Source organism: Chiloscyllium plagiosum, unplaced genomic scaffold, assembly GCF_037043375.1.
Source record: "Chiloscyllium plagiosum isolate Xiang-an unplaced genomic scaffold, Cpla_swu_hap1 HiC_scaffold_11, whole genome shotgun sequence".
NCBI classification, from domain to species: Eukaryota; Metazoa; Chordata; class Chondrichthyes; order Orectolobiformes; family Hemiscylliidae; genus Chiloscyllium; species Chiloscyllium plagiosum.
In genome coordinates, this window is record NW_028270149.1 from 18,377,864 (window position 1) to 18,405,837 (window position 27,974).

Consider the following 27,974-nt stretch of genomic DNA (forward strand, 5'->3'; position numbering starts at 1 on the left):
TAATGTCACTAGGACTCTGGATTACTAGTCTCGAAAAATATTCTGGGGACATGAGTTCAAATCCCACTGTGGCAAATGGTGAAATTTGAATTCAATTTTTAAAAAAATCAGGAATTAAAAGCAAGTCTAATGGTACCCATGAAACATTGTAAATACCCATCTTGTTCACAAATGTCCTTTATGGAAGGAAATCTGTCATCCTTAACCAGTCTGGCCTACATGTGACACCAGACCTACAGCAATGTGGTTGACTCTTAACTGCACTTTGAAGGGCCTAAACCTCAAGGGAAGGGCAGTAAGTGATGGACAACAAATGAAAGCTGAGTCAACAATGCCCACATCTCATGGACAAATTCTTTAAAAAATGTCTTTCACAATGACTAACTTTGGCCAGCCTGCAAAGGCTCCATATATTTTCCTCATTAAGAAAATGTTGTAACGTAGTTATTGCTTTTGGAAATTTTAAACTAAAAAGCTATTTCTTAACTTGAAACTGGATCATTAGAAAATACAGGTGTCCCCTGCTATCCAAAAATAGAACATTTCCAGGAAACCTGTCATAAGCCAAAAATGGCGTAAAGTGAAGATGCATGATTTATATGGAAAAAAATTTGTCGTTTTTCATAAAAGCGGAAATCCTGTTCGGTACCAATGTAAAAGCAAAGCGGGGTAAAGTGAACGTTCAAAAAGCAGGGGATACCTGTATAGACCATTAAGAGTCCACCAACCTACATGCAAGTTCAACATTCTTCATAAAATCATGGAATGTCTAGTGCACATGAGGGTGACGTTTGGCCAGACATGGCTTGCTGCAAAATCAACTCACCCAGCTCCATTCCCTCGCTGATCCTTCATACCCCTGTAAATGTTACTCTCTTCCCAGTGGAGTAATTATTTCAGTTCAGGATGCCAAATATTTTTTACCTCATTTTATTGGATAGTCAATATGGAATATAATACTTGAATAAATAAGTGGTAAATAGCACAGAAAAATAGAATTGCAGTATTTCACTGCAAATGACCTTTAAATGAATGCGTTCTTTAAATTTTTCATCAATTAGTGGATATAATTGACAACTCATTGTAATACATATAGAATTATATCTACACTTGAATGTCCAACTGTCAAGGATTAACATTCTAACTGAAATAAATAATAATTTCTGGAATAATGTCAGATTAAATTGAGGGAGAAAACATTAAATAATATGACTGTTAAATCCCTACTTGAAAGCATACAATTCCGAAATTCTAGCTTGTTGCATGCCCTGACTCTAAACTGTTAATCTTGTATTACACAAATATTTTTTCATGGAACATATGGTATGGCTGTCCAGTTTCTATGGTCATCAACCGTGCACCTTCCATCCTGACAATTTCTTCACAGCCAATACGTTCGAACCGATGTATCATCAAATGCAATGAGGGTAGCAAGGAACGGAACAAACTCAAAAATGATAATTAGAGTCATAGAGTCAAAGAGATGTACAGCATGGAAACAGACCCTTCGGTCCAAACCGACCAGATATCCCAACCCAATCTAGTCCTACCTGCCAGCACCCGGCCCATACCCCTCCAAACCCTTCCTATTCATATACCCATCCAGATGCTTTTCCATGCCCCTCATAATATTGTAAACCTCTATAAGATCACCCCTCAGCCTCCAACACTCCAGGGAAAATAGCCCCACCCCGTTCAGCCTCTCCGTATAGCTCAAATCCTCCAACCCTGACAACATGCTTGTAAATCAATTTGTTGGACTTAATGTCACATCAAGCCTGAAAAAGCCTACAGTGGCTGTAATCAGCCTCCCAGTTAGACACTGCTGCTGTAAACTATGAGAAAGTTCAGTGGGTTACAAAAGCAAGTTCATCTTTCTCTCGGCTGCTCATCAATATAGTTACTTCCAGTTTTAACTGCAAATTATTGCACCAGATTCTGTTTTGCTGTAAATCTACAACAGTGAGTGGAGTGGGTTCTTTCTTGATTATATGTTTTATTGAGATATGTTTTTTAAATCATTAGTATTAAGTTAGCCTGGAGCAGTGTTTTGTAGAGGAATGAGACGGTGCTATTTTCTGAGTCTGTAGATTGGAAGAAGCAAAACTGACCTTTAGAAGAGTGTGATATGCTTTTCTCGTCGGATGTGGGAGTTTAGGGAGAGTTTACTTGTTACTGAGGATTATATCTGCAATAAATGCCATCCTTTAAGATCAAATGGATCGGTTGGAGCCACTGTTAGAGGCAGTGAGGAATTTACAAGAGCAAGGCAGTGTGATGGATGGCAGTTATAGGGAAAAGCTGCAGGTACAGTCACATAGATGGTTTAACTCCAGGAAAGGTAAGAGAGGGAGGCAGGTAGTGCAGGAGTCTTCTGCGGCTATCCCCATTTCAAACAATTATGCTGTTTTGGAAACTATAGGGATGATGGATTCGCAGGGGAATGTAGCATGAACAGCCAAGTTTCTGGTATTGAGACTGGCTTTAATGTAATGAGGAGTACGTCGGGTTCCAAGTGATCAATTGTGTTAGAGAACTCTCTAGTCAGAGGCACAGACAGACGTTTCTGTGGCCAGCAGCGAAAAATCAGAATGGTGTGTGGCCTCCCTGGTGCCAGGATCAAGGATGGCTCAGAGAAGGTGCAGAATGTTCTCAAAGGGGAAACCGACCAGCAGGAGGTTATTGTACACATTGGAACCAACGACAAAGCAAGGGAAAAGGATGAGGTTCTGAAGGGAGAATTTAGAAAATTAGGCAGGAATTTAAAAAGGTCCTCTAGGGTAGTAATATCTGGATTACTCCTGGTGCTACCAGCTAGTGAGGGTAGGAAAAGGAGGATAGGGCAGAGAAATGCGTGGTTGAAGAACTGGTGTATGGGAGAAGGATTCACATTTTTGGATCATTGGAATCTCTTCTGGGGTCGAAGTGACATGTACAAGAAGGATGGATTGCAACTGAATTGGAAGGGGACTAACATACTGGCAGGGAGATTTGCTAGAGCTGCTCGGAAGGATTTAAACTAGTGAGGTGGGGGGGAGGAACCAGGGTGATAGTGAGGAAAGAATTCAATCTAAGACTAGTACAGTTGAGAAAAGGAGTGAGTCAAACAGTCAGGGCAGGCAGGGACAAGGTAGGACTAATAAATAAAACTGCATTTTAAACATGCAAGAGGCCTAACAGAGAAGGCAGATAAACTCAGGGCATGGTTAGGAACATGGGACTGGGATATCATAGCAATTACAGAAACATGGCTCAGGGACGGGCAGAATTGGCAGCTTAATGTTCCAGGATACAAATGCTACAGGAAGGATAGAAAGGGAGGCGAGAGAGAAGGGGGAATGGCATTTTTGATAAGGGGTAGCATTACAACTGTACTGACGGAGGATATTCCTAGAAATACATCCAGTGAAGTTATTTGGGTGGAACTGAGAAATAAGAAAGGGATGATCATCTTATTGGGATTGTATTATAGACCCCCTAACAGTCAGCAGGAAATTAAGAAACAAATTTGTAAGGAGATTTCAGTTATCTATTAAGAATAATAGGGTGGTCATGGTAGGGGATTTTAACTCCAAACATGGACTGCGATTGCCAAAGTGTTAAGAATTTAGAACAAAGAAAGAACAAAGAAAATTTACAGCCCAGGAACAAGCCCTTTGGCCCTACAAGCCTGAGCCAATACAAATGTACTGTCTAAATCTGTCACCCAATTCCTAAGCATCTGTATCTCTCTACTCCCCACCTACTCATGCATTTATCCAGACGCATTTTAAATGTATCTACCATGCCTGCCTCTACCATCTCTGCTAGCAATGTGTTCCAAACGCCCAGCACCCTCTGTGTGAAGTACTTACTGCGTGTATCCCCCTTAAACTTTCCACCTCTCATCTTGAAAGCATGACCTCTCGTTATTGAATCCTACACCCTGGAAAAAGCTCGTCTCTATCCACCCTGTCTATACCCTTCATGATTTTATAAACTTCAATCAGGTCCCCCCTCAATCTCCTTTTTTCTAATGAAAATAAACCTAACCTACTCAACCTTTCTTCATAGCTAGCACCTTCCATACCAGGCAACATCCTTGTAAACCTTCTCTGCACCCTCTCCAAAGCATCCACATCCTTTTGGTCATGTGGCATCGGTGGTGGGAAAGTTGCTGGAGAAGGTACTGAGGGATAGGATCTATTTATATCCTGACGTCAGTGGTGGGAAATTTGCTGGAGAAGGTACTGAGGGATAGGATCTATTTACATTTAGAAAAGAATGGGTTTATCAGTGATAGGCAACATAGTTTTGTGTGGGGGAGATCGTGCCTTACCAACTTAATAGAATTCTTCGAGGAAGTGACCAAGTTGATAGATGAAGGAAGGGCTGTTGATTTCATATACATGGACTTTAGTAAGGCATTTGATAAGGTTCCCCATGGTAGACTAATGGAGAAAGTGAAGCCATATGGTGTGCAGTGTGTTCTAGTTGGGCGAGATAAAGAACTGGTTGAGCAACAGGAGACAGAGTAGTAGTTGAAGGGAGTTTCTCGAAATGGAGAAAGGTGACCAGTGGTGTTCCACAGGGATCAGTGTTGGGGTCACTGTTGTTTGTAATATACCTAAATGATCTGGAAGAGGGCACTGTTGGTATGATGAGCAAGTTTGCAGATAACTTGAAGATTGGTGGAGCAGCAGAAAGCATAGGGACTGTCAGAGAACACAGGAGGATATAGATAGACTGGAAAGTTGGGCAGAAAAGTGGCAGATGGATTTCAATCCAGACAAATGTGAGGTGATGCATTTAGGCAAGACTAATTCTCAAGAGAATTATTCAACGAATGGAAGAGCATTGGGAAAGGTTGATGGGCAGAGAGATTTGGGAGTGCAGGTCCATTGTACCTAGAAGGTTGCTGCACAGATGGATAGAGTGGTCAAGAAGGCATATCGTATGCTTGCCTTCATTGGATGGGGTATTGAGTATAATGTGTGGAATGCTCTGCCCCAGAGGGCAGTGGATGCCCAGTCTCTGGATTCATTTAAGAAAGAGTTGGATAGAGCTCTCAAAGATAGTGGAATCAAGGGTTATGGAGATAAGGCAGGAAGAGGATACTGATTAGGAATGATCAGCCATGATCATATTGAATGGCGGTGCAGGCTCAAAGGGCTGGGTGGCCTACTCCTGCACCTATTGTCTATAAGAGCTGGCAAGTCACGTTAACATTGTACAAGACATTGGTTCGGCCGCATTTAGGAGAGGAATTTGTTAGGTACGTACAAGAAAAGTTTCTGATTCAGTATGTGGATGTACCTACTAGAGAAGGTGGAAAACTCACCTACTCTTGGGAAATAAGGCAGGGCAGGTGACTGAGGTGTCATTGGGGAAGCACTTTGGGGCCAGTGACCATAATTCTATTATTTTTAAAATAGTGATGGAAAAGGATAGACTGGATCTAAAAGTTGAAGTTCTAAACTGCAGGAAGGCTAATTTTGATGGTATTAGGCAAGAACTTTCAAAAGCTGATGTTTGCAGGTAAAGAGACAGCTGGAAAATGGGAAGCCTTCAGAAATGAGATAACAAGAGTCCAGAGACTGTATATTCCTGTTAGGGTGAAAGGAAAGGCTGGTAGGTGTAGGAAATGTGAAATGACTAGAGCAATTGAGGGTTTGGTTAAGAAAAAGAAGGAAGCATATGTCAGGTATAGACAGGATAGATAAAATTAGGAGTTTACTTAAGGTGGAAATCAGGAGGGCAAAAAGGGGACATGAGATAGCTTTGGCAAATAGGGTTAAGGTGAATCCAAAGGGTTTTTACAAATACATTAAAGGACAAAAGAGTAACTAGGGAGAGAATAGGACCCCTCAAAGATCAGCAAGGCAGTCTTTTGTGGAGCCGCAGGAGATAGGGGAAGATACTAAACTAATATTTCGGATCAGTGTTTACTGTAGAAAAGGACATGGAAGATAACAGAATATAGGGAAATAGATGGATGTCTTCAAAAGCATAAAGATGGATAAATCCCCAGACCTGATCAGGTATACCCTAGAACTCCATGGGAAGTTAGAGAAGTGATTGCTGGGCCCCTTGCTGAAGTACTTGTATCATCGATAGTCATAGGTGAGGTGCTGAAAGACTGGAGACTGGCTAACATGCTGCCACTATATAAGAAAGGTGGGAAGGACAAGCCAGGGAACTATAGACCAGTGAGCCTGACGTTGGTGGTGGGCAAGTTGTTGGAGGGAATCCTGAGGGACAGGACGTACATGTATTTGGAAAGGCAAGGACTGATTAGAGATAGACAACATGGCTTTGTGCATTCGAAATCATGTCTCACTAACTTGATTGAGTTTTTTGTAGAAGTAACAAAGAGGATTGATGAGCTTAGAGTGGTAGATGTGATCTATGTCGACTTCCGTAAGGCATTTGACAAGGTTCCCCATGGGAGACTGGTTACCAAGGTTAGATCTCGTGGAATACAGACAGAACTAGCCATTTGGATACAGAGCTGACTCAAAGGTAGAAAAGAGAGGGTGGTGGTAGTGAAGGGTTGTTTTTCAGACTGGAGGCCTGTGATCAGTGGAGTGCCACGTGGATCGATCCTGGGTCCACTACTTTTTGTCATTTATTTAAATGATTTGGATGTGAACATAGGAGGTATAGTTAGTAAGTTTGCAAATGAAACCAAGATTGGAGATGTAGAGGACAGTGAAGAAGGTTACCTCAGATTACAACGGGATCTTGATGAGATGGGCCAATGGGTTGAGGAGAGACAGATGGAGTTTAATTTAGATAAATGTGAGCTGCTGCATTTTGGGAAAGCCAATCTTAGCAGGACTTATACACTTAATGGTAAGGTCCTGGGGAGTGTTGCTCAACAAAGAGACCTTAAAGTGCAGGTTCGTAGCTCCTTGAGAGTACATAGGATATTGGAAGAGGCATTTTGTATGCATTCCTTTATTGGGGAGAGTATAGAGTATTGGAATTGGGACATCATGTTGTGGCTGTACAGAACATTGATTAGGCCTCTTTTGGAATACTGCATACAATTCTTGTCTCCTTCCTATCAAATGGATGTTGAGGAACTTGAAAGGGTTCAGAAAAGATTTACAAGGATGTTGCCAGGGTTGGAGGATTTGAACTATAGGGAGAGGTTGAATAGGCTGGGGCTGTTTTCCCTGGAACATCGGAGGCTAAGGGGTAACCTTACAGAGGTTTATAAAATCATGAAGGGCATGGATAGGATAAATAGACAAGGTCTTTTCTCTGAGGTGGGAGAGTCCAGAACTAGAAGACAGAGGTTTAGGGTGAGAAGGGAAAGATATAAAAGAGACCTAAGGGGCAACTTTTTCATGCAGAGGGTGGTACGTGTGTGGAATGAGCTGCCAGAGGAAGTGGTGGAGGCTGGTACAATTGCAACATTTAAAAGGCATCTGGATGGGGTTTGGAGGGATCCAGGATGGGTACTGGCAAGTGAGACTAGATTCGGTTCGGATATCTGGTCAGCACGGGCGAGTTGGACCCAAATGTCTGTTTCCATGCTGTACATCTCTATGATTCTAATTACAGAAAGACTGGCCACACTTCGATATTTATAAAGAAATTGTACAGCAACTTCAGGCGAGATACAGATATGCAACGGTACACATTTAATAGTTGCTATTCAAGTTAGCTTTGCCAAAACGCCATCTTGCCTGAGTAATGAATGCCGTGAAAAGTCACTTCAAGTCTCTTGTACTCTTTTGCTAAAAAAAACAAAATTTAACTAAACAAAAATAAAAAGACGACAGCCCACTGGGGGTACTTAGGAGTAACTTTAAAGAATGCCGGGGAATTAAATGAAATGTTGTTTTGCATTTGGAAAATTTGCACTTCAGTCCCTCGGTGCCCACTAGCCACAAACAGCTTCAAGTGTGGCAGTAGACAGCTGCAACAAAAGACACTGGCCACAGACACAACCGTTTAAAATGTACCAATCATTAAATGCTGACAAACTCTGACACATAATTAATGTCTGTGGAGTCTCATTTCTTTGGAGTTCACTACTTCTAATATATACTTATGGAAGATCAATGCAAAGGTTACATACTTCTTTAAATAATACAAGAGCATGCAGTTTATGTAATTAGTATTTACTGCATTATACTTATAACAATTGCCATGAATACATGTAAAATTGATTTCATTACAAGTAAAAGTGCATAAATGTGTGTTCTACATGTTTTTTTTCTGGACGGTACTGAGAAACATTTGAAGTCACAAAACAAGATGTGGATCAAGACTTGTACATTTTTCTGAACCCCTTTCAAAATATTTCAGTTATTTATGTCTATGTTCATTTCATTCCTTCATTATGATCAATATTAATCTTAAAACATGAAGCCTTATTTCTAAGTTATTCAACTTTTACACATCAGGAATGTGATTTGCTATAGTTTCTTAAAGAATGGACCTGTGGCCTAGACAACAAAACACATTTCAACAGATATTTTTGCCTGTACACAACACAAATAAGGATTTCAATTAATGGCAAAAATATGCATCTAACAACTTAAGCCCAGTATGAAGTTCTATCTTCAGATTACTTTTCACTACTAGGCTTAAATCCACATCCTGACTTTATTAGTGTGATATTCTCAAAACTATTCATTTTACTGGCTGGAATCAAAAAGAGAAAACCAAAATTTAAGCCTGAAAAATGAAAACAAATGCCAAGATTAGGAGCGTTGAGTTTTGGTAGCAAACAAGCTCTCATAACTGGAATGCCAACTACCAAAGTCTGCCAGCGTTCTCGTCTTCTAATACAGACAATATGGATCAGACTCGTATTTAGTTACATTGGGTAGTGTTGAGGTTTTAATGCACCAGTTCTGGCTGGTTTTCTACAAAGGGCAGGACACCACTGACATAGTAGGCAATGCCAAGAGACAACAGTGCAATTATGATAATGAGTAGTAGAACTCTCCAGAAGCCCAAATCATCCACAAACTCCTGCCAGGTGGATCGGAAGCTAGAAAGGACACCATCCGTATTCTGAAGGTTTGGATTCAAGAGCGAGTGGCTCTCCATCGCACTTGGGAGAAAAAAGAGAAACAAAATTTGCATTTAGCTCATCAAAACAACTTCAGAGTATGGTCAAAAATAAATTATTTATAAACCTTCATTTGGATTACCAAAGAGAAAATGTTACATTCAGGATTCAAGAAATGTTATTTAACTTCTTAAAATCAAATGAAAAAGACAAGAGTTGTTTTTTTGTGTAGATAGGTTCAAATTAGTTTTCTCAGCAAGCCACACACCAACTTTACCTGAGGGGCTGATGGTCTGTTTCCCAGCCTCTGATGGTACTGTTCTGAGCCTCCTGCTTGCTAGAAGATGCAAGAGAGTAGTTAGGGAACAACTTCCCCTCCTGTGGGGAAGCATCAATCCTTAACTCACTATAATCCGATTGTGTGAAACAGAGATCAGGGATTCCATTGTATGGTGACGTAAAACCTACATGTCAGATACTGCGATGCCACATACTGGCAGATACAGGCATGAAAATCTGACTAGACCTCGGAGGGGACACAGAACTTTTAAATATAAAAAATTGTATGCTTCTTTTGTGAACAAAAAGAATTGATTAGGTAGAAACGAGCAGATAAGATTAAGCATCACAGCTTTTACTTTGTATACCTGCCATGAGAAAGTACCACTGTACCACAGCACCTTATACCTAGATTCTGCTACAATTATACTTCAATCTTAGATAATTTCTTCAATTATATAAATAAAAATGATTTCAAAAGCCTACTTTACAACACGTAGATTAATATGAACATCAATGCCAGTTTTAAAAAAAACCACACACGGTAACAGTGAAATTTTACTACTGCTCCTTTAATATCCTTTCTCCCGACAATGCTTAATGGGGTTGACCCATGGATGATACTAAAATAGGCAGGAACGAGGAGATAAGGAGTTTACAGATTTATATTGGTAGGCTAGAGGAATGGGCCAGAATCTGACAGATGGAGTTTAATGTGGATAAGTGAGAGGTTGTCCATTTTGGCCAGAAATATAAAAGGACAAATTATTAGTTAAATTGAAAGCAGATTCAAAGTGCACCAGTGCAGACGGATCTGCGTGTCTTTGTACATTGACCACATTAAGTGAGCATGCAGGTGCAGCAAATAGTAAGCAAGGCAAATGGAATCCAGACATTTATTGCAAAAGGATTGGATTATAAAAGTAAAGAAGTGGTGTTACAATGATATAAGGCATTGGATGAGACTGCATCTGGAACAGCATGTCCAGTTTTGGTCTCCTTATTCGAGGAAGAGTAATGGTGGCACTGGGGACAGCCAGAGGTGGCTCACTCACCAAGTTACTTCCAGGAATGGAAGGGCTGACAGACAAGGAATGTTTGAATAACTTGGGCTTGTACTTGCTGGAGTTCAGAAGAACGATGGGGGATATGGTTGAGATATGTAAAATGCTAAAAGGGATTGATAATGTGGACGTTGAACAGATGTTCCCCCTTGTGAGACAGTCTCAAACAAGAGATTATACGTGTAGAGTGAGAGGAGATCGGTTCACAACCAAGATAAGAAGAAACCATTTCTCTCAGAGAGTTGTGAATCTCTGGGACTCACTGCCCTACAGTGCAGTAGAGGCAGAATCAATCAACAGATTCAAGAAAGAGATAGGTATGTTTAAAATGTAGAGCAAGTTAAAGGCTTATGGGGAGCAGGTAGGAAAGTGCAGTTGAGACCAGGATAAGATCAGCCACGATCATATTAATCAGCAGAGCAGATTGGGATGGCTGAGTTGCCTACTCCCACTCCTAATTCCTATGCTGTCTCATTGGGGTATGATTAAACTACTTCTTCAAGCTACAATTCTTTGTTTTTTTTTTAAATCAAGACAATGAGGACTGACTATGCTATTCAACTGTAACAGACAACACAGACAAACTCTGTTTTCACTTGCTTCACATCAGATTTCCATTTTCTAATTTTCATTTAGGATCACTGAATTGAGACTTGAGCCAATCTCACCCTCACTACATAGGAACAGCAGCTGAACATTCAGCCTTTCAAGCCTGTTCGAACACCATTCACTGAAATCATGGCTGACAGGTATCCAAATTCAATTATTCTTAACTAGCGAAAGTCTATTCATCTTAGATTTTAAGTTAATCACTGAGCTAGAATTTATAGCTTTGACAGAATTTTTACTCTTTACATGAAGTAGTGCGCCAGTACTTCCCTCCTGAATGATCCAGCTCAAACTTTAATGTTAATGACCCTTTGTTCTGGACTTTCCAACCAGCAGAGAAAGGTTCTCTCCCTATCTCATCAATCCATAAAAAGCAGAATGAAAATCACTCCTTAACCTTCTACATACCTCGACCCCATTGTGCTGTAGCCAACACAAGGACGTACCAGAGTTCTATTTGAGGTAAGATACAGACAAGGACCAAAACTGGGATCTTGCTTTAGTTAGCTAAACCAACAAGTGGGGCATTTACTCTACAAGTTGTAATCCAAAATACCTAATTATCATATTCTTTTGGAGGCAGTATAAATCACATCTCAAAATTATAACAGGCGAAATAGAAACCAAGCAGCAAGAAATATGTTTTGCAAAATTGCTAATTCTGCACATGCAACATACAAGATTTCTGATCTCAGTGGAGCTATCAAATGAGTGAAGGAGGTGCATAATTTCATGCGGAACCGGGATTCAGGGGACTTGGCAAGGATTATTCATATTTCGAAGGACCAAGCACACAGCAGTTTTAGTTAAGATTTGGCAGAAGATCAGGAAGAGCTTCAAATCCTAACAAAAAGTCTTACCACACCACAGAGTTGGTTTGCAAAGAACAGAAACAAGGTAGCCTTAAACAATGCAATTGTCTCTATATCAAAAGCTAATCTTGTAAAGATGTATATTCTAATCAGTGTGTTAAAAGAATTTTAACTCACACCTTACAAAATTATTCTTCCAGCTCAGATTTTTCAGATTCAATGTTTACCTCTCACTTTCTGCAGTTTGCATAATCTCTAATTTCGAGTGAGCTCCACGGTTGAATCCTTTCACCTCTTGCTCCTCCAAGGACTCCAGCAACTTGATGGCATCTTTGTTTACTCCTCGACGTTTTGCCAAAATGAGTGGGGTGGCGCCATGATGGTTGCTTGAATTACAAAAAGAACATAAAATAATGATTTCCAATATTTCAAGAGTTATGTTGCTTCTAGTAACCATTTTTAAAAGAGTAAAAGTTGGCCACAGCTACCAATGGCTTTCCATGCATAATTTCGGAACGACAGCACAATATTCCATCCAGGCATAATCCTAAAGATCAAGCGGAAAATATAAACATACATTTAAACTTAGTTCTTATACACTGTGCTACATTTTGTTACTGAAAAACATCAAAACATAACTGCCACTTTTCCAAGCCCACACAAAACAACCTACAGCATCCCTGATGAAGGGCTTATGCCCGAAACGTCGATTCTCCTGCTCCTCAGATGCTGCCTGACCTGCTGTGCTTTTCCAGCAACACACTCTTGACACAGTTTCTGAAACATCAACTGTCAGCCACAATTTGTTACACGCCCTCACCAGTGAAGTGCTTTACAATCAATCCAAAACAGCTTACCGATGGCTGCAGCAAGGCAAAGCTCCTTTATTGCAACTGCCTTTGATTAAAAAAAAGATCAAAGGCAGTTGCAGTAAGGGAGCTTTGCCTTGCTACAACCATCTATAAGAAAAATAAAACGATGACCTGAGCAGCTGGATGGATGGTTGCCATTTTGTATCCTCAAATACAGGCAATGTTTGACCATACAACTGTCAAAAGATGTTGCATTTCAAGAGTTAGAACTGCAGTCTCTAGGATGAGAGACTGGGACAATTCACACATTTTCACTTAGAACTAAACTGTGAAATTAATATTTGTGGGACCCTGATGTAACTGTGCTAATGGAGGTTGCAAACATATCTAGATTATAATTTTTTCAGGCTAAGGAAACGTTCAACCACAGTTTCAGATTAGATAATTGACAAGGATGGTTAATCTGCATCAATTGCCTCCATGTCAGTCAACATCTGTGGTGGAAACAGTTGATGTTTCAACTCATAACTTTTCTGTAAAATAGGCTTTGAACAAGGGTGGAAGTGAGGACTGCAGATTAGGACGGAGAGGGTGGTGCTGGAAAAGCACAGCAGGACAGGCAGCATCCGAGGAGCAGGAAAATCGACGTTTCGGGCAAAAGCCTGATGAACAGCTTTTGCCCGAAACATCGATTTTCCTGCTTCTCTGATGCAGTCTGACCTGCTGTGCTTTTCCAGCACCACACTCTCCACTTTGAACAAGGGTGGGCAATTCAGTCCCTCAAGCAGAAAAAGAATGAGTGGAGTATATAAACAAATTCACTAATAAAGGAGGGAATGTATGCAAAACAACGCAACTGATCACCTCCACAAGCCATGACTAAGCAGTTAGCAATCTGTCCTGAGGAAGGTGGTTGCTCGATTACATCAAACTTGAGACAAGGACCCAAGGGCACAGCCTCAGAATGAAGGGACAACCCTTTAGAACAGAGTTGAAGGGGAATTTCTTCAGCCTCAGAAGGTTGTGAAGGCCAGGTCATTGAATGTATTTAAGACAGATAGATAGATTCTTGATTAGTAAGAGGATTAAGAGTTACGGGGAGAAGGCAGGAGAATGAGGTGGAGAAGCATAGCAGGCATGATCAAATGGCAGAGCAGACTCAAATGGGCCGAATGGCCTAATTCTGTTCCTATACTTTATACTTTTGTGGACTTAAGCACAGAAACCTAGGTTAATAATTAGTGCAGGGCCAAGCGAGTGGTTTACTACCGAAAGTGCCATCTTTCAGATGAAATACTAAACCAAGTCCCTGACTGCTTGCTCAGAGATTTAAACAATCGCATGACATTGTATCAAAGAACAGTAGGTGAGCTGTTACCTTGGCCAATATTTACCATCAATATTGTATATAAAAAAAATCATCAGTCACATTGCTCTTTGTAGAATTTATGTGCAAATTAATTGACATATTTTCTACATTATAACTGTCAGTACACTTCAAATATAGTTATTTGATAATGGTAGCACTTTTGGACATTGAGGTTGCCCAAGGTACTCTGCAAATGGAAGTTACTTTCATTACTTAACTCAGATAAAAGTATGAATAAAAACACACTAAAGCTGCAAGAATACCCAAAGATTTAAAGAACTAAGATAAATACAAAAATTTGGGAAAAAGTTTTTCTTTGAAAAGCTAGGGAAATTAAAACACAAGTCACTGGCAAGATAAAACAGCTCCACAACTTCAAGAAGAGAAAGCTCAGTTAAGACAGAAAACTAAACCCCAGCTAGCTCTTAATTCTGACAGAATTACTTAACTTCACAAAACATCAACTTGTTCTCCCACACCAACAGATTCCGCCTGGGTCACCAGTACCCCTGCTTATTGTGATGGGAAAAAATACTTAAACCTAACAGGCACTGTAATGTCCAGAAGAAGAAATGTTAAGCTATTGTTCTTGAAGCTTATATAACTCTGTCCAACTAGGACAATTCAATTTTTCACAACCAGTGAATTCCCAAAACAATGTTATATTGTAATCATCTCAGACAGACATGATATAGATTCAAACAGAACCCTTTCGGCTTGAAGTTTTCTTTAAAACAAAGTATAGAGGTGCCTGTTCTGTAATCCTTGTTGCATTCTTTCAAAGGTTACGTAAAGCATTAAAGGCAGCTGCGCTCTCTACCGTAGCTGAACTATTGAGCAATTCTGCTCTTTTGTCTTTGCACATTTGTCTTGCTTATCTATAAACTGAAATTGCTAGGATAAGCAGGCGCTCTGACAAACAAAAATTTCAACAGCCTTTACAGATCCAACAACACATCTAAGACCAAGATTAGAAGAAATCTTTTCCAATAGAGGGTCAAGAGACTTTGGAACTCTCTTCCCTTAAAAGACAGTGAAATCAGAATCTTGGAACAATTTCAAAACCAGAGTATATATTCTTGATGAGCAAGGTGAAAGATGATTGGATGGCAGGGGGGGGGTGGGAGCAATTGATGGCTGCAGGTAGCCTTGTTGAGCATCTGTGCAACTCTGACCTTCCTCGTGTGGGTGGTGGAGAAAGTGAGGGAAGAAACATCTCTAGCCTCAGCATAAAGTTCAGCCCCAGGTATAAGGATGCTGTCAACAAGAAGCAAAAGGATGAAGAGCAAGAAGGTGGAATCATAAAACTGCTGATGTGGCAGCGCAGAAATACAGTAATAACTATAACAGGATAAGAAAGAATGAAATTAATACATGGCAATATCAAAGTAGTGACCATGGAAGTAAATTGCACAATTTGTTTTTCTTGGGGACTTTGGCCTAAACATCAGGAAACTGCAGACAGAAATTTGGTTGGAATTAACCTTCGTCGTAGCTCTGTTGAATGGGTTCCATAAAAATCAGAGCTGAGTCAACTATAGTGAGGCTGATAAAGACCTGCTGAGAAACATGCTCGAGCGTAATAGTGTGTAACATTCTCTCAGGTATTACATTGTCAATCTTCATGCCAAAAGCATTTTAGCTACTGTTCGAAATGTCTAGAGTAAAGCTGGTGTCTGACAGAGCTCAGCGCCAGAGTTCAATGTTGTCTGCTCTTAAGCCAGTCAAATCAGAGCATGCAAATACGACTTGTTAACAATGTCAAACAAACAGCTCCAACTGATGCTCCCGATGCACTCACTCTTGCAGTGCCAAATTAACGAGTGTAACATTGAACCTGGTCTCGGAAGCTGTGTTGTACTAAATTGGAAATACAAATAACATCTAACCTTTCGAGAGTAAACATGTAACACCAGCTCATCCTATATTATTTTTATGGTGTAAACAAAGCAATACACAGCAGTAGTGGTGCACATCATTCACAGCATGCTGTGCGCATCCATGGTACAGAGTTACAATTGCTTTGTTAATTTACAAATAGTTTTGGATTGCCTATTTTCCACCAGCAAACAATTTAATTTTTAAAATCAGGGTGAACTAATTTTGCCACTAGTCTCCTCCTGCCCACAGCACCAGAATTAAGTCACCTCAGGCATCCTGATCCTCTCACATTTGTCACTGATGCTCAGTAAACATCGGTTACGATGGGGAAAAAAAATTCACTCTTCCCAGAATCACAAAGGCCATAAACAAATCATGGAGAGACGATTGGCACAAGCCGCCATAATGTCAATTTCAAGCAAAACAAACTGTTGAGTTGCAGCAATTAAAAGATCATTCAACCATGCATATTAAAATATGCCTCAGTGAATAAAACATGCTGTAAACGTTAGTATAATAAACCTGACGTGTCAGCTGGGGTGTGCCTCAAAAGATCACTTTGAAAGAGATGCTTCATAAATAAGCATTGTACAGTGTTTTGGCTGTTAGGCATGTTATGAAATGATAGCGGCATGCAAAGTTATTTTTGAAGGGCTAAATTATACTGCAAAATTCACAAGAGTAAGAGATACCAACAGCAATATAAAACAGATGCTGGAAATCTAAGAACCGAAAATGCTGTAGAAATTCAGCAGATTTGGCAGCAAGTGTGGAAAGAAAGAGAGCTAATATTTCGAGTCTGATATGACATGTCTTTAAATCTCTCCTCAGATGCTGCCTGACCTACTGAGACACCAACAGCTGCTCCTGCAGAGTAAGGATCCACTAAAAAAAGGATTACCAACTTATCCAAAAGCAAAAAGGGACCTTTTTGAGATCAAGATTGAGAGCAAAAGGCTTGTGACTGTTCAATGGCCTATTAATAATTTGTAAAATAGATGAAGACAGAGAGTACCAAGGGATTAGTGCTGGGACCACAATTATTTTGAAAGGATATTAAAATTTGGATGAGTAAAGTGGAGGTATGATCACCAAATTTGTGGATGACACAAAACTAAGTGGGAAGACGAGTGGTAAGGATGACACAGTCTGCTCAAGGATTCAACTAGGTTAGAAAGTGAACAAAAGCTCACCAGATGAAATATATTGTGAGAAAATGTGAGGTTATGCACTTTGGCAGGAAGAAAAGGAGCTGAATATTATTTAACTTGAAGAAAAATTGCAGAAACCTACAGCATCTGGGAATCCTTGTGCATAAATCACAAAAAGCAAGAACAGAAGTTCAGCAGGTAATGGGGAAAGTTGGGTTTGTACAGCCTGAACTCATTGGAATATAAAAGAATGAGAGGTGACCGGATTGAAACTACAAGATTCTTAAGGGACTTGGCAGGGTAGATGCAGACAGGTTTCTTTTCCTCCACTCTTACCTTGAATGTATGTCTAGGACCAGAGGGAATAATTTCAGAGTCAGGGGCCACCAATATAAGACTGAGATGAAGAGGAATTTCTTCTCCCAGAGCACAATGACTCTGCGGAATTCTTCATTGCAGAGAGATGTAGAGGCTGGGCCATTTTGTCAGCTAAGGATTTTTAATCAGTCAGGGAATCAAGGGTTATGGGTGAAAAGATAAGAAAATGGAGTTGAGGATGACACAGTCTGCTCAAGGATTCAACTAGGATAATAAGTGAACAAAAGCTCACCAGATGAAATATATTGATATCATTGAATGGACACGAAGGCTTGATGGGCTGAATGAGCTACTATTGCTCATTTATATTACTTATGGCCTTATTAGTATCTAGTAAAATGTTTAGAGCTCAATAAATATTTCAGATACTTTTAGGGAGACACCTTTGGACTGCAGGCTTGTATCTCAAGAGAGCCGGAATACAAAACAGTAAAAGTTATGGTTTAGTTGCACATAAAACTTTAGTTAGCCTGTGCTCGGACCAGCAAGTTCATTTTTGGACATCATGCCTCACAAAGATTCAATTGACTTCAGAGGCTACGCAGCACAGAGATCAGAATGACACTGGCACCAAAAGAGTAAAAAAAAAAATAGGCTGCATAGATGAGGTCAAAGTTTCATTGAGTTTACAAGATTTAGGGGTGCTATAAGAAATTTATAGGGTAGATTAAAAGAAACAATTATCTCTGGTAAGGCAGTACAAAGGGGACATGACCTCAAAACTAGAGCTAGACTATGCAGGGATAGTGTCAGGAAGCACTTCTTCACAAAGTGCAGTGCAAACCTGGAAACATCTTTCCTTCAAACGAGCTGATTGGAAGGTGACTGTCACCTCAAAACCGAAAACTGGAGATTGATCAATTTTTTAAAGCAAGGATCTTGATGAAGGTAGAATCAAGACAGGTGATAATAGAAAAAATGAGCCATGATCCAATTCAACTGAGAAGTCAGCTGTAGTTGAATTTGTAGCAGACTGGCCTCTGAAACTCAATGTCTAGTTTTGAGACCTACTTCAGGACGAGAGTACAGCAATCAAGGCTGATACCTTTGTTGCAGTACAGAGTGAACACTGCACTGTTAGCATTAGTTGCCTTTTGGATAATGCACTGAATCGAGCTTTTGTCTGCCTGCAACAGAAGCAAAACACTGCAATACTTAAAATCTGAAATAAAAGCAAAAAGAGCTAGAAATATTAAGCTAGGAAGGGTCTCTGGAGAGAGAAATAGAGTTAATATTTTAGGTCAAATGAACTTTCATCAGAAATCAGCCAATGCTGGCCAGAATTCTGATGACAGGTCAATTCAATTGGAAACATTCATGCAGTCTCTCTCTATAGTTGCTGTCTGACTGGAGTATGTCTAGCACTTTTTTTTTGTTTGTCTTCACGTTCCATTTAACTTGAAAAAAACAAATGGCTGGAGAATCTAAGGTCTGGCAGCATCTGGGGAAAGAAAACAGAGTTAATGAGTCCTGTAATCCCATTTCAGTTCTGTAAGATCGCTGGACTCAAAATGTTAATTCTGTTTTCTCTCCACAGATGCTGCGACACTCCAGTCTTACTCCAAAACCACTGCAATCCATGTCCAGTCTAACTGGCAGACTCAGCCCTGCCTAAATCCAATTCAGCTGAGACCCAGTCTAAGTCCATAGAATCATACAGTGCAAAAGATGCCATTCAGTCCAACGTCTGTACTGCCAAAAACATAACACCATTTACACTAGTCCCACTTTCTTGCACAATGCCCATGGCCTTGAATGTTATGACACTTCTGAGTACTCATCCAAGAACTTCAAAAATGAGGATTCCCCACCTCAACTACTCTCCTTGACAGTGCATTCCCAATTGTCACCATCTTCTGGGAGAAAAAGAATTTTTTTCCAATCCCCAGGAAACCTCCTGTCTCTCACTTTAAAATTATGCCCCCCTGTTACTGATGCTCCAACTAAAGGAAACACCTGTTTTCTAATCACCCTGTACATGCCCTCATAGCCTTTACTGGTGGTGGGGAATAGATGAAAAAAATACCATGATGATTTGAAGTTGGACAGAAAAACCCTCAATCTAATGCTCTTCTATCAGGTTCCTCCTCAACCTTCACTTCTCCAGAGTAAGCAACCTGAGCTTATCCAGTCTCTCCACAAAGCGGAGAGCTCCATCCCAGGCAACATCCCGGTAAATCTCCTATGCACCCCCTCTACTGCGATCACCAAATGCAGCCTCGCTCAGTTCAATCCGAGTTCCTCATTTCCCCTCCCCCACCTTACCCCAGTTCCAACCTTCCAGCTCATCCCCGTCCTCATGAGATGTCCCATCTATGCGCTCCACTCTCATCTCCAACCTATCACCTTTCCCCCCGAACCTCCATCCACCTATTGCACTCTCAGCTACCTTCTCCACAGCCCCACCCCCCCTCCCATTTATCTCTCCACTCCAGAGGCTCCCAGCCTCATTCCTGATGGACTCCAGCCCAAAACATTGATTCTACTGCTCCTCGGATGCTACCTGACCTGTTGTGCTTTTCCAGCGACACACACTCAACTCTAATCTCCAGCACCTGCAGACCTCACTTTCTCCTCAGACCCAAACCAGACCAATCTCCTCTCGTCTGAGCCACGGTAGACTGGTCTGGCCTCATCTGAGCAGGGCTGCTCAAAGCAGTCCAGCGCCAACCTTTCACAGACCCAGTGCCAGATAAAGCCAGTCCCAATCCAGACCTGTTCCATCTCCAGACCAGTTAAGGTCAACTCTCGTCCCAGACTAGTCCTGCTCCAGCCCTGGTGTAACTCCATACCTACAAAAACAAAGGTCACCGGAGCCGAAACATTAACTTTGATTTCTGCAGAGATGCTGCCAGACCTGCTGAGCTTTTCCAGCAACTTTTGTTTTTGTTCCTGATTCACATCACCTGCAGTTCTTTTGGTTTTTATTTAGCTCCACAACTAGTCTGGCTCTTGCTCCAGTCTAGACCCACCCCAGCTTCAGGACCCAGACCAACTCCAAAACCACTCCAGCCCACTTTGAACCAGTCTAACTCCAGAGCCTAGTCCAGCCCTCGCTCCAGTCCTTATCAGGTTGCAGTCTGTCTCCGAGACCACTCCAGCTCTCCACCCAGACCCCAGTCCGTCTCAGAGACCACTCCAGCCCCGCCCCCAGACCATCTCAGAGACCATTCCAGCCCCGCCCCCAGACCGTCTCAGAGACCACTCCAGCCCCACCCCCAGACCGTCTCAGAGACCACTCCAGCCCCGCCCCCAGACCGTCTCAGAGACCACTCCAGCCCCGCCCCCAGACCGTCTCAGAGACCACTCCAGCCCCGCCCCCAGACCATCTGAGACCACTCCAGCCCCACCCCCAGACCATCTGAGACCACTCCAGCCCCACCCCCAGACCCGTCCATCTCAGAGACCACTCCAGCCCCGCCCCCAGACCGTCTCAGAGACCACTCCAGCCCCGCCCCCAGACCGTCTCAGAGACCACTCCAGCCCCGCCCCCAGACCGTCTCAGAGACCACTCCAGCCCCACCCCCAGACCATCTCAGAGACCACTCCAGCTCTCCGCCCCCCCGACCATCTCAGAGACCACTCCAGCTCTCCGCCCCCCCGACCATCTCAGAGACCACTCCAGCTCTCCGCCCCCCCCCCGACCATCTCAGAGACCACTCCAGCCCCACCCCCAGACCATCTCAGAGACCGCTCCAGCCCCGCCCCCAGACCATCTCAGAGACCACTCCAGCCCCGCCCCCAGACCGTCTCAGAGACCACTCCAGCCCCACCCCCAGACCCCAGTCCATCTCAGAGACCACTCCAGCTCTCCCCCCAGACCAGCTCAGAGACCACTCCAGCTCTCCCCCCAGACCAGCTCAGAGACCACTCCAGCTCTCCCCCCCACCCCCAGACCATCTCAGAGACCACTCCAGCTCTCCCCCCAGACCAGCTCAGAGACCGCTCTAACCCACTCAGATCCAGTCTAACCCCAGGAGCCCTCAGGCAGCCCTCGCTGCGGACCCACCAGATGTCAATTTTGAGGCCGTTGGACACCAGGAACTGGATGGAGTCCACATGCCCGCAGAGGTGCAGGGCGGTGTTGCCCTGGTTGTCGGTGGCCAGCAGGTCCGCCCCGAACTTGTGCAGCAGGCGGCAGATGTCGACGTTGCCGCGGGCGGCGGCCACATGAAGGCCGGTGCGGCCTCGGCCGTCGCGGATGTTCGAGTCGAAGCCGCTCTCCAGCAGCCGCTTGGCGTACGCCAGGTCCCCGTCGATGCAGGCCTGCAGCAGCGGCACCCCGGTCTGGCAGGAATCGTTAATAAACACGTACGACATGACAGCCTCCTCCTCCTGGGTCTGTGTGTTTACTGTCCCCTTCCCTCCCCCAACCCAACTGCGCAGACTCAGAACCCAGGACGGCAGCAGCAAGAGGTCAAAATTAATGTATGTACCAGCACCCAACCCTTCCGCCTTTCCATCCAAGAGGAGGGCGAGACAACACCGGGACTCTGACCCCAGTGGGACAAAATACATATTTCCCACTCAAAGCCCCTGTATCGAGTTTATATACTTGGTCATTTGTTTTATATGTTCTTTGGATGCGGGTACCAATGACATTCATTGCCCATTTCTAATTGCTCCGGGGGTAGTGCCTGATGAGCTGCCCTGCCATGGTAGATCTTGAGGTTGATTAGATTAGATTAGATTCCCTACAGTGTGGAAACAGGCCCTTCAAGCCCAACAAGTCCACACCGAAGAGTAACACACCCCTTCTGACTAATGCACCTAACAACTATGGACAATTTAGCATAGCCAATTCACCTGACTTGCACATCTTTGGAATGTGGGAGGGAACCAAAGTACCCGGAGGAAACCCACACAGACACGAGGAGAATGTGCAATCTCCACAGAGTAGCGCTGTGAGGCAGCAGTGCTAACCACTGAACCACCATGCCGCCCATAGTCATACCTCATTAGGGAGGCAGTGCCAGGTTTTTGATCCAACAACAGTGAAGGAATGGCAATGCGGTTCCAAGTCTCGATAGTAGGTTTCTTAAGGTGCAGCAGTAGTGTCTCTACCTCTGAGCCAGGAAATCTAGGTTCAAGTTCCACCTGCACCAGAGGTGTGTCATAACAAAAAAAAATGGAAAGTGCTGAAGGAAACTCAGCAGATATGGCCGCATTTGTGGCAAGAGAAACAGTATTAACGTGGAAGGTCTCCTGTGGTGCATTGGTAACATCCCTACCTCTGGTCAAGAAAGCCTAATCACTTGCTGCAGAGGTGTGTCAGAACAGTTTGATTGAAAATATCTCCAAGTCATGAAGGTGACGATCTCAGAGGGAACTTACATATTGAGATGGTGTTCAATAGCATCTGCTGAACTTTTCTTTAAAGGTGCAAGAGTCCACGGGTACAGAAGATACTGTTGAAGATTATTTGCAAAGACGCTATCAAAGATGAACTTGCATTCTGAAGAAGGGTCACTGAACTTAAAGCATTAACTTTGTTTCTCTTTCCACAGATGCTGTTTTATTCTTTATTTTAATTAGGATTTGGAAGTTTCTTTTCACTCTGGTCATATTAAAACTGACAAGTATTTAGAGTGACGTTCACATGAATCCAAACTTTAGCACTTGACAGAAGTCTGTTCCATTGGAATATTGCATGCAATTCTGGTTTCCTTCCTATTGGAAAGATGTTGTGAAACTTGAAAAGGTTCAGAAAAGATTTATAGGGATGTTGCCAGGGTTGGAGGATTTGAGCTATAGGGAGAAGTTGAATAGGCTAGGGCTGTTTTCCCTGGAGCGTCAGAGGCTGAGAGGTGACCTTATAGAGGTTTATAAAATCATGGGGGTCATGGATAGGATAAATAGACAAAGTCTTTTCCCTGTGGTGGGGGAGTCCAGAACTAGAGGGCATGGATTTAGGATGAGAGGGGAAAGATATAAAAAAGACCTAAGGGGCAACTTTTTCTCACAGATGGTGGTACATGTATGGAATGAGCTGCCAGAGGAAGTGGTGGAGGCTAGTACAATTGCAACATTTAAAAGGCATCTGGATGGGTATGTGAATAGGAAGGGTTTGGAGGGATATGGGCCGGGTGCTGGCAGGTGGGACTAGATTGGGTTGGGATATCTGGTCAGCATGGATGAGTTGGACCGAAGGGTCTGTTTCTGTGCTGTACACCTCTATGACTCTAAGATTGTTTAAGTGCACTCATTAGCCAAACATTAGTGACCAATATTGCGTATGTAATCAATGTCCTCAATTGTCAGACTGAATAATGTGCCTGCACTAGAAGGAGCACCAGTCAAATCCCCTGGTGGTCCATGTACAGCTTTGTGATAATGGATTGCAAATCTTTTTCTGGCTTCTTTTTTTGGTGCTCATGTTCATCCTTTTCAGCAGTCAGGTTCTTGTCTAGCCAACTCAACTTCATTACATTTCTCCAAAATGTTCTGCTTATCATCATCTCCAACTTTGCCATTTGCTTCTCATCCTCAATTGTGGCCTTCATGTTAAAGTCATAAGATTGCAAAGCATTCTTTTCAGCAACTTTTTCACATTGCTGGTCCTATTCAGTTTTGTGCTTCCCACCTTCCTGAACCATACTTTGAATATCTTCCTTGCTCAAGCGATCTTTTATTATTTGGGATGGTGATCTTATTTTCCTTTCCAGTGCTCTTACCCACATACTCAGAGACATTCAAGATACCATTGGCATCAATATTAAATGTCGTCTCACTTTGAGGCACTCTCTGTGAAGTCAGCTCAAAATTGCCCGGCAAATTGTTATCCTAAGTCATAGCTTTTTCAATCTCAGACACTTGAATTAGCACACCAGGCTGACTATCACAGTAGATAGTGAAGGTCTGCTTTTGTTTTGTTGGAATGGTGGTATTGAACTTGATTAATCTCATCATTACACCAGCAGCAGTCTCAGTACCAAGTCACAGAAGATTGACATTCAAAGCTGCGGATCTCGCACAGCCTCAGACTTGTCGCTAGGAAGTTGGCAGCCTGCACGGCAGCACCGGATGCAACAGCCACCACAGGGTTAATACTCTTGTTTATTTCTTTGCCATTGAGAAAGATCTTACAGCAACTTCTGGATTTTGAGAATATGGAAGAATCCACCAACCATGGATTGAAAGTTTAAAAGTATAAAATATTTCCATAATTTTCTGGGTTTTTTTTTCAGATTCCCAGCATCTGCCCCATTTAGGGTTATTAGATTTTCTAACATTGAAAAGCCGTGGGAAGGTGTGCCATCATGATAATTCACATGTTTGGCAACCAACGGCAGGACTCTGGGGGAGGAGTAATTGAAGGCGGCAGGTCATGTGATGACATCGCCAAGAATATCACCAGACAGATTTGGCAACCTCATTCTATAGACTGTTTAAAAGGCATCATCAGCAATGGAGCCTTTGATGACAAAAATATGTTAACTCCCTTGAAGATGTCAAGAGGGTGAATGGGAGGGATGCAGGCCTGCTGCGTGTAATGCAATGTTTTGTAATGGTGCTGACAGTTAGAAGAACAAAATTTCACAGGGACTAGACTTCTCCAGTGGTCCCCAGCATCACAGATGCAGTCTTCAGCCAATGTGATTCACTCCACATGATATCAAGATATGGTTGGAGGCAGTGGATAAGCCCTGACAACATTCTGTTGTGCTCCAGAACTTGCCACTCCCCTAGCCAAGCTGTTCCAGTAAAGCTACAATACCGGTATCTACCCAACGATGTAGAAAATTGCAGGACAAATCTAACTTGGCCAATTACCATCCCATCAGTCTGCTTTCGATCGTCAGTAAAACAATGGAAGTGTCATCAACAATGGCTATCAAGCAGCACCATCTCTGCAATAACCTGCTCAGTGACATTCAGTTTGGGTTCCACCAGGGCCACTCAACTCCTGATCTCATTACAGCCTTGGTTCAAACATGAACAAAAGAGCTGAATTCCAGAGCTCTGTGAGAGTGACAGTCTTTGACATCAAGACTGCTTTTGGCTGAGTGTTGCATCAAGGAACCTTTGCAAAACTGGAATCAATGGGAATCAGGGGGGAAACTGTCCACTGATTGGAGTCCTAACTGGCACACAAGAAGATGTTTGTGGTTGTTGGTGGTCAGTCATCTTGGGCGGCAGAACATCCCTGCAAGAGTTCCTCAAGGTAGTGTCCTAAGCCCAGCCATCTTCTTCTGCTTCATCAATGACATTCCTTCCATCATAAGGTCAGAAGTGGGGATGTTCACCTATGTACAGCTGTACCCCATTTGGGACCTTGCCACTGAGAGTGATGGGCCCTATGCTGGTGGGATGTTGGTCCCTGCTGATGCCCACCTGAGAGAGCAAGGACAGATTCTGGAGACCGATGGCAGTGGCTAGCCCAGGAGCAGCAACAGCAGGCCAGCTCAGGGAGACGTCACAGCCACAGGACCCCTCAGGATGTTTGGGCTGCAAAAGGAGGTCCATTACTTTCTGGCACCAACTCCATTTCCTGAGGTTGAGCAAAGTGCACTGCTGAGGCAGGCTCCATTTGTCCCAGGGTGTGTGGGGATGGAACTGTTGTGGGTGCTGCAACGGGGCCTGAGGGCTGCAGGAGTGGGAGGCCATCTTCTCCCTGTAACTGTTAAGGTCATCAACTCCTAGGAGACTCTCTCCTTCTGAGGGAGCAAGTCTATGTGGGGTCTCTCAGTCAGGCATCCACAAATGACGTTGGATGGTGATCTAGTGCCATCTGTGCAAGGTTGCACAGGTTGATGTCGCTCCCCCAAACCAAGGTCAGTGCTACAGCTTGGGCATTGGATTTGGGAACAAAGTTGGATTCCCCCAAGTGCAGGGTGCTATGGTCTGTAAACATATGGCACTGAGAGAGCCTTGCCACAATGCTGCAGATTCTATTAATGTTCAAGTGCTCTATGATCTCTGTCACCAGTCGCTGGAGGTGTTTGACCTACCCTGGCAGCTACCATACTTTGTACATTCTGGAGTATTTGTGCAACCTGGTACACTTTGGGATCCAGCTGTCTTAAGGCTGTTTACTGGGAGACAGGAGTTGCCATAAATGATGGCACCATTGTAAACCCCCTGACTGACGTGGAACCCCCGACACAGTTAACGTTGCCAGGGGTGTGATCATGCAGAGTGTCGGGCTTTTGAGGATGCCATTCTGCTACTTGGATAATCTGAGAGTATAGTCTGGACAGATTGGGCTGCATCATCCTGTGCCGATGTGCTTTGAACAACTGAAGCAGGCAACAAGATCATATTCTGAATACTGTGGAGCTGTAGGAAGGGCGGAAGTGAGTGCTGCAGATGCTGGAGATTAGAGTCAAGATTAGAGTGGTGTTGGAAAAGCACAGTAGGCCAGGCAGCATCCGAGGAAAATTGACGTTTTGGGCAAAAACCCTTCATCAGGAATGAGTCTGGGAGCCTCGGTGGTGAGAAGGTAGCTGAGAGTGCAATAGGTGGATGGAATTGGGGGTAAAAGTGATAGGTTGGAGAGGAGGTGGAGCGGATAGGTGGGAAGGAAGATTGACAGGTGGGACACGTCATGAAGATGGTGCTGAGCTTGAAGGTTGGAACTGGGGTAAGGTGGGGGGAGGAGAAATGAGGAAACTGGTGAATCCACATTGATGCCGTGGAGTTGAAGGGTCCCAAGGCGGAAGATGAGGCGTTCTTCCTCCAGGCATCGGGTGGTGAGGGAGTGGCAATGGAGGAGGCCCAGGACCTGCATGTCCTCGGCAGAGTGGGAGGGGGAGTTGAAATGTTTGGCCACGGGGCAGTGGGGTTAATTGGTGCGGGTGTCCCGGGGATGTTCTCTGAAGCGCTCTGCGAGAAGGCTGTAGGAAGGGAACTGGTCTTCCAAGGACAAGGATATTGGGATGGAGGATTCTAACAATTTCCAGGACATAAGTCAGCTGCAACAAGTGTAGCACGAGGGTGGCACGGTGGCTCAGTGGTTAGCACTACTGCCTCACAGCACCAGGGACCCGGGTTTGATTCCAGCCTTGGGTGACTTTCTGTGTGGAGTTTGCACATTCTCCCAGTGTCTATGTGGGTTTCTGCTGGGTGCTTCGGTTTGCTCTCACAGTCCAAAAATGTACAGATTAAATGGATTGACCATGCTAAGTTGCCAGTGGAACAGCCAGTGTAGGTGATAATGGACTGAATGCCCTCCTCCTACGCTGTAACAATTCTGTGTTTCTATGATATCAATAGAAGTGAACTTTTTTGATATTCAATCACATGATATAGACATCTCTGACTAGGCAGCATTTATTGCTCATCCCTAATTGCCCAGAGGGCAGTTAAGAGTCAACCACATTGCTGTAGGCCTGGAGTCATATGTAGGCCAGACAATGATGGCAGGTTTCCTTCTCTGAAGGACATTAGACCTTTACAGTCATTATTTGATCTTTAATTCCAAATTCTTCATTGCGTTCAAATTCCGCAATCTGCCATGATGGAATTTGAACCCCGATCCCAACAGCATTAGCTGAGTTTCTGAATTAATAGTCTAGTGATAATACAGCTAAGGTCACCACCTCCTCTGCAACGTACAATCATTGACTACTGAAGCCAGTATATTTCAGTCCAGAGTGCATAAGCT

General features: G+C 43.2%; 1 protein-coding gene across 2 annotated transcripts; it reads right to left on the minus strand.

Annotated features, from left to right (window-relative positions):
* Positions 1 to 914: 914 nt before the first annotated feature.
* On the minus strand, positions 915 to 21,723 carry LOC122557412 (ankyrin repeat domain-containing protein 46). 2 transcript variants are annotated; one of them, XM_043705099.2, is made up of 4 exons: positions 21,378 to 21,723; positions 12,005 to 12,163; positions 9,291 to 9,350; positions 915 to 9,055 (listed from the first exon to the last, which is right to left on the minus strand). In XM_043705099.2, exons 1-4 carry the CDS (start codon positions 21,686 to 21,688, stop codon positions 8,839 to 8,841), a joined length of 747 nt encoding a protein of 248 aa, XP_043561034.1. In that variant the 5' UTR covers positions 21,689 to 21,723; the 3' UTR covers positions 915 to 8,838. The 2 variants fall into 2 exon arrangements, with proteins under 2 accessions (XP_043561034.1, XP_043561035.1); XM_043705100.2 differs by lacking the exon at positions 9,291 to 9,350 and having other exon boundaries at positions 8,099 to 9,055; positions 21,378 to 21,720.
* Positions 21,724 to 27,974: the final 6,251 nt, after the last annotated feature.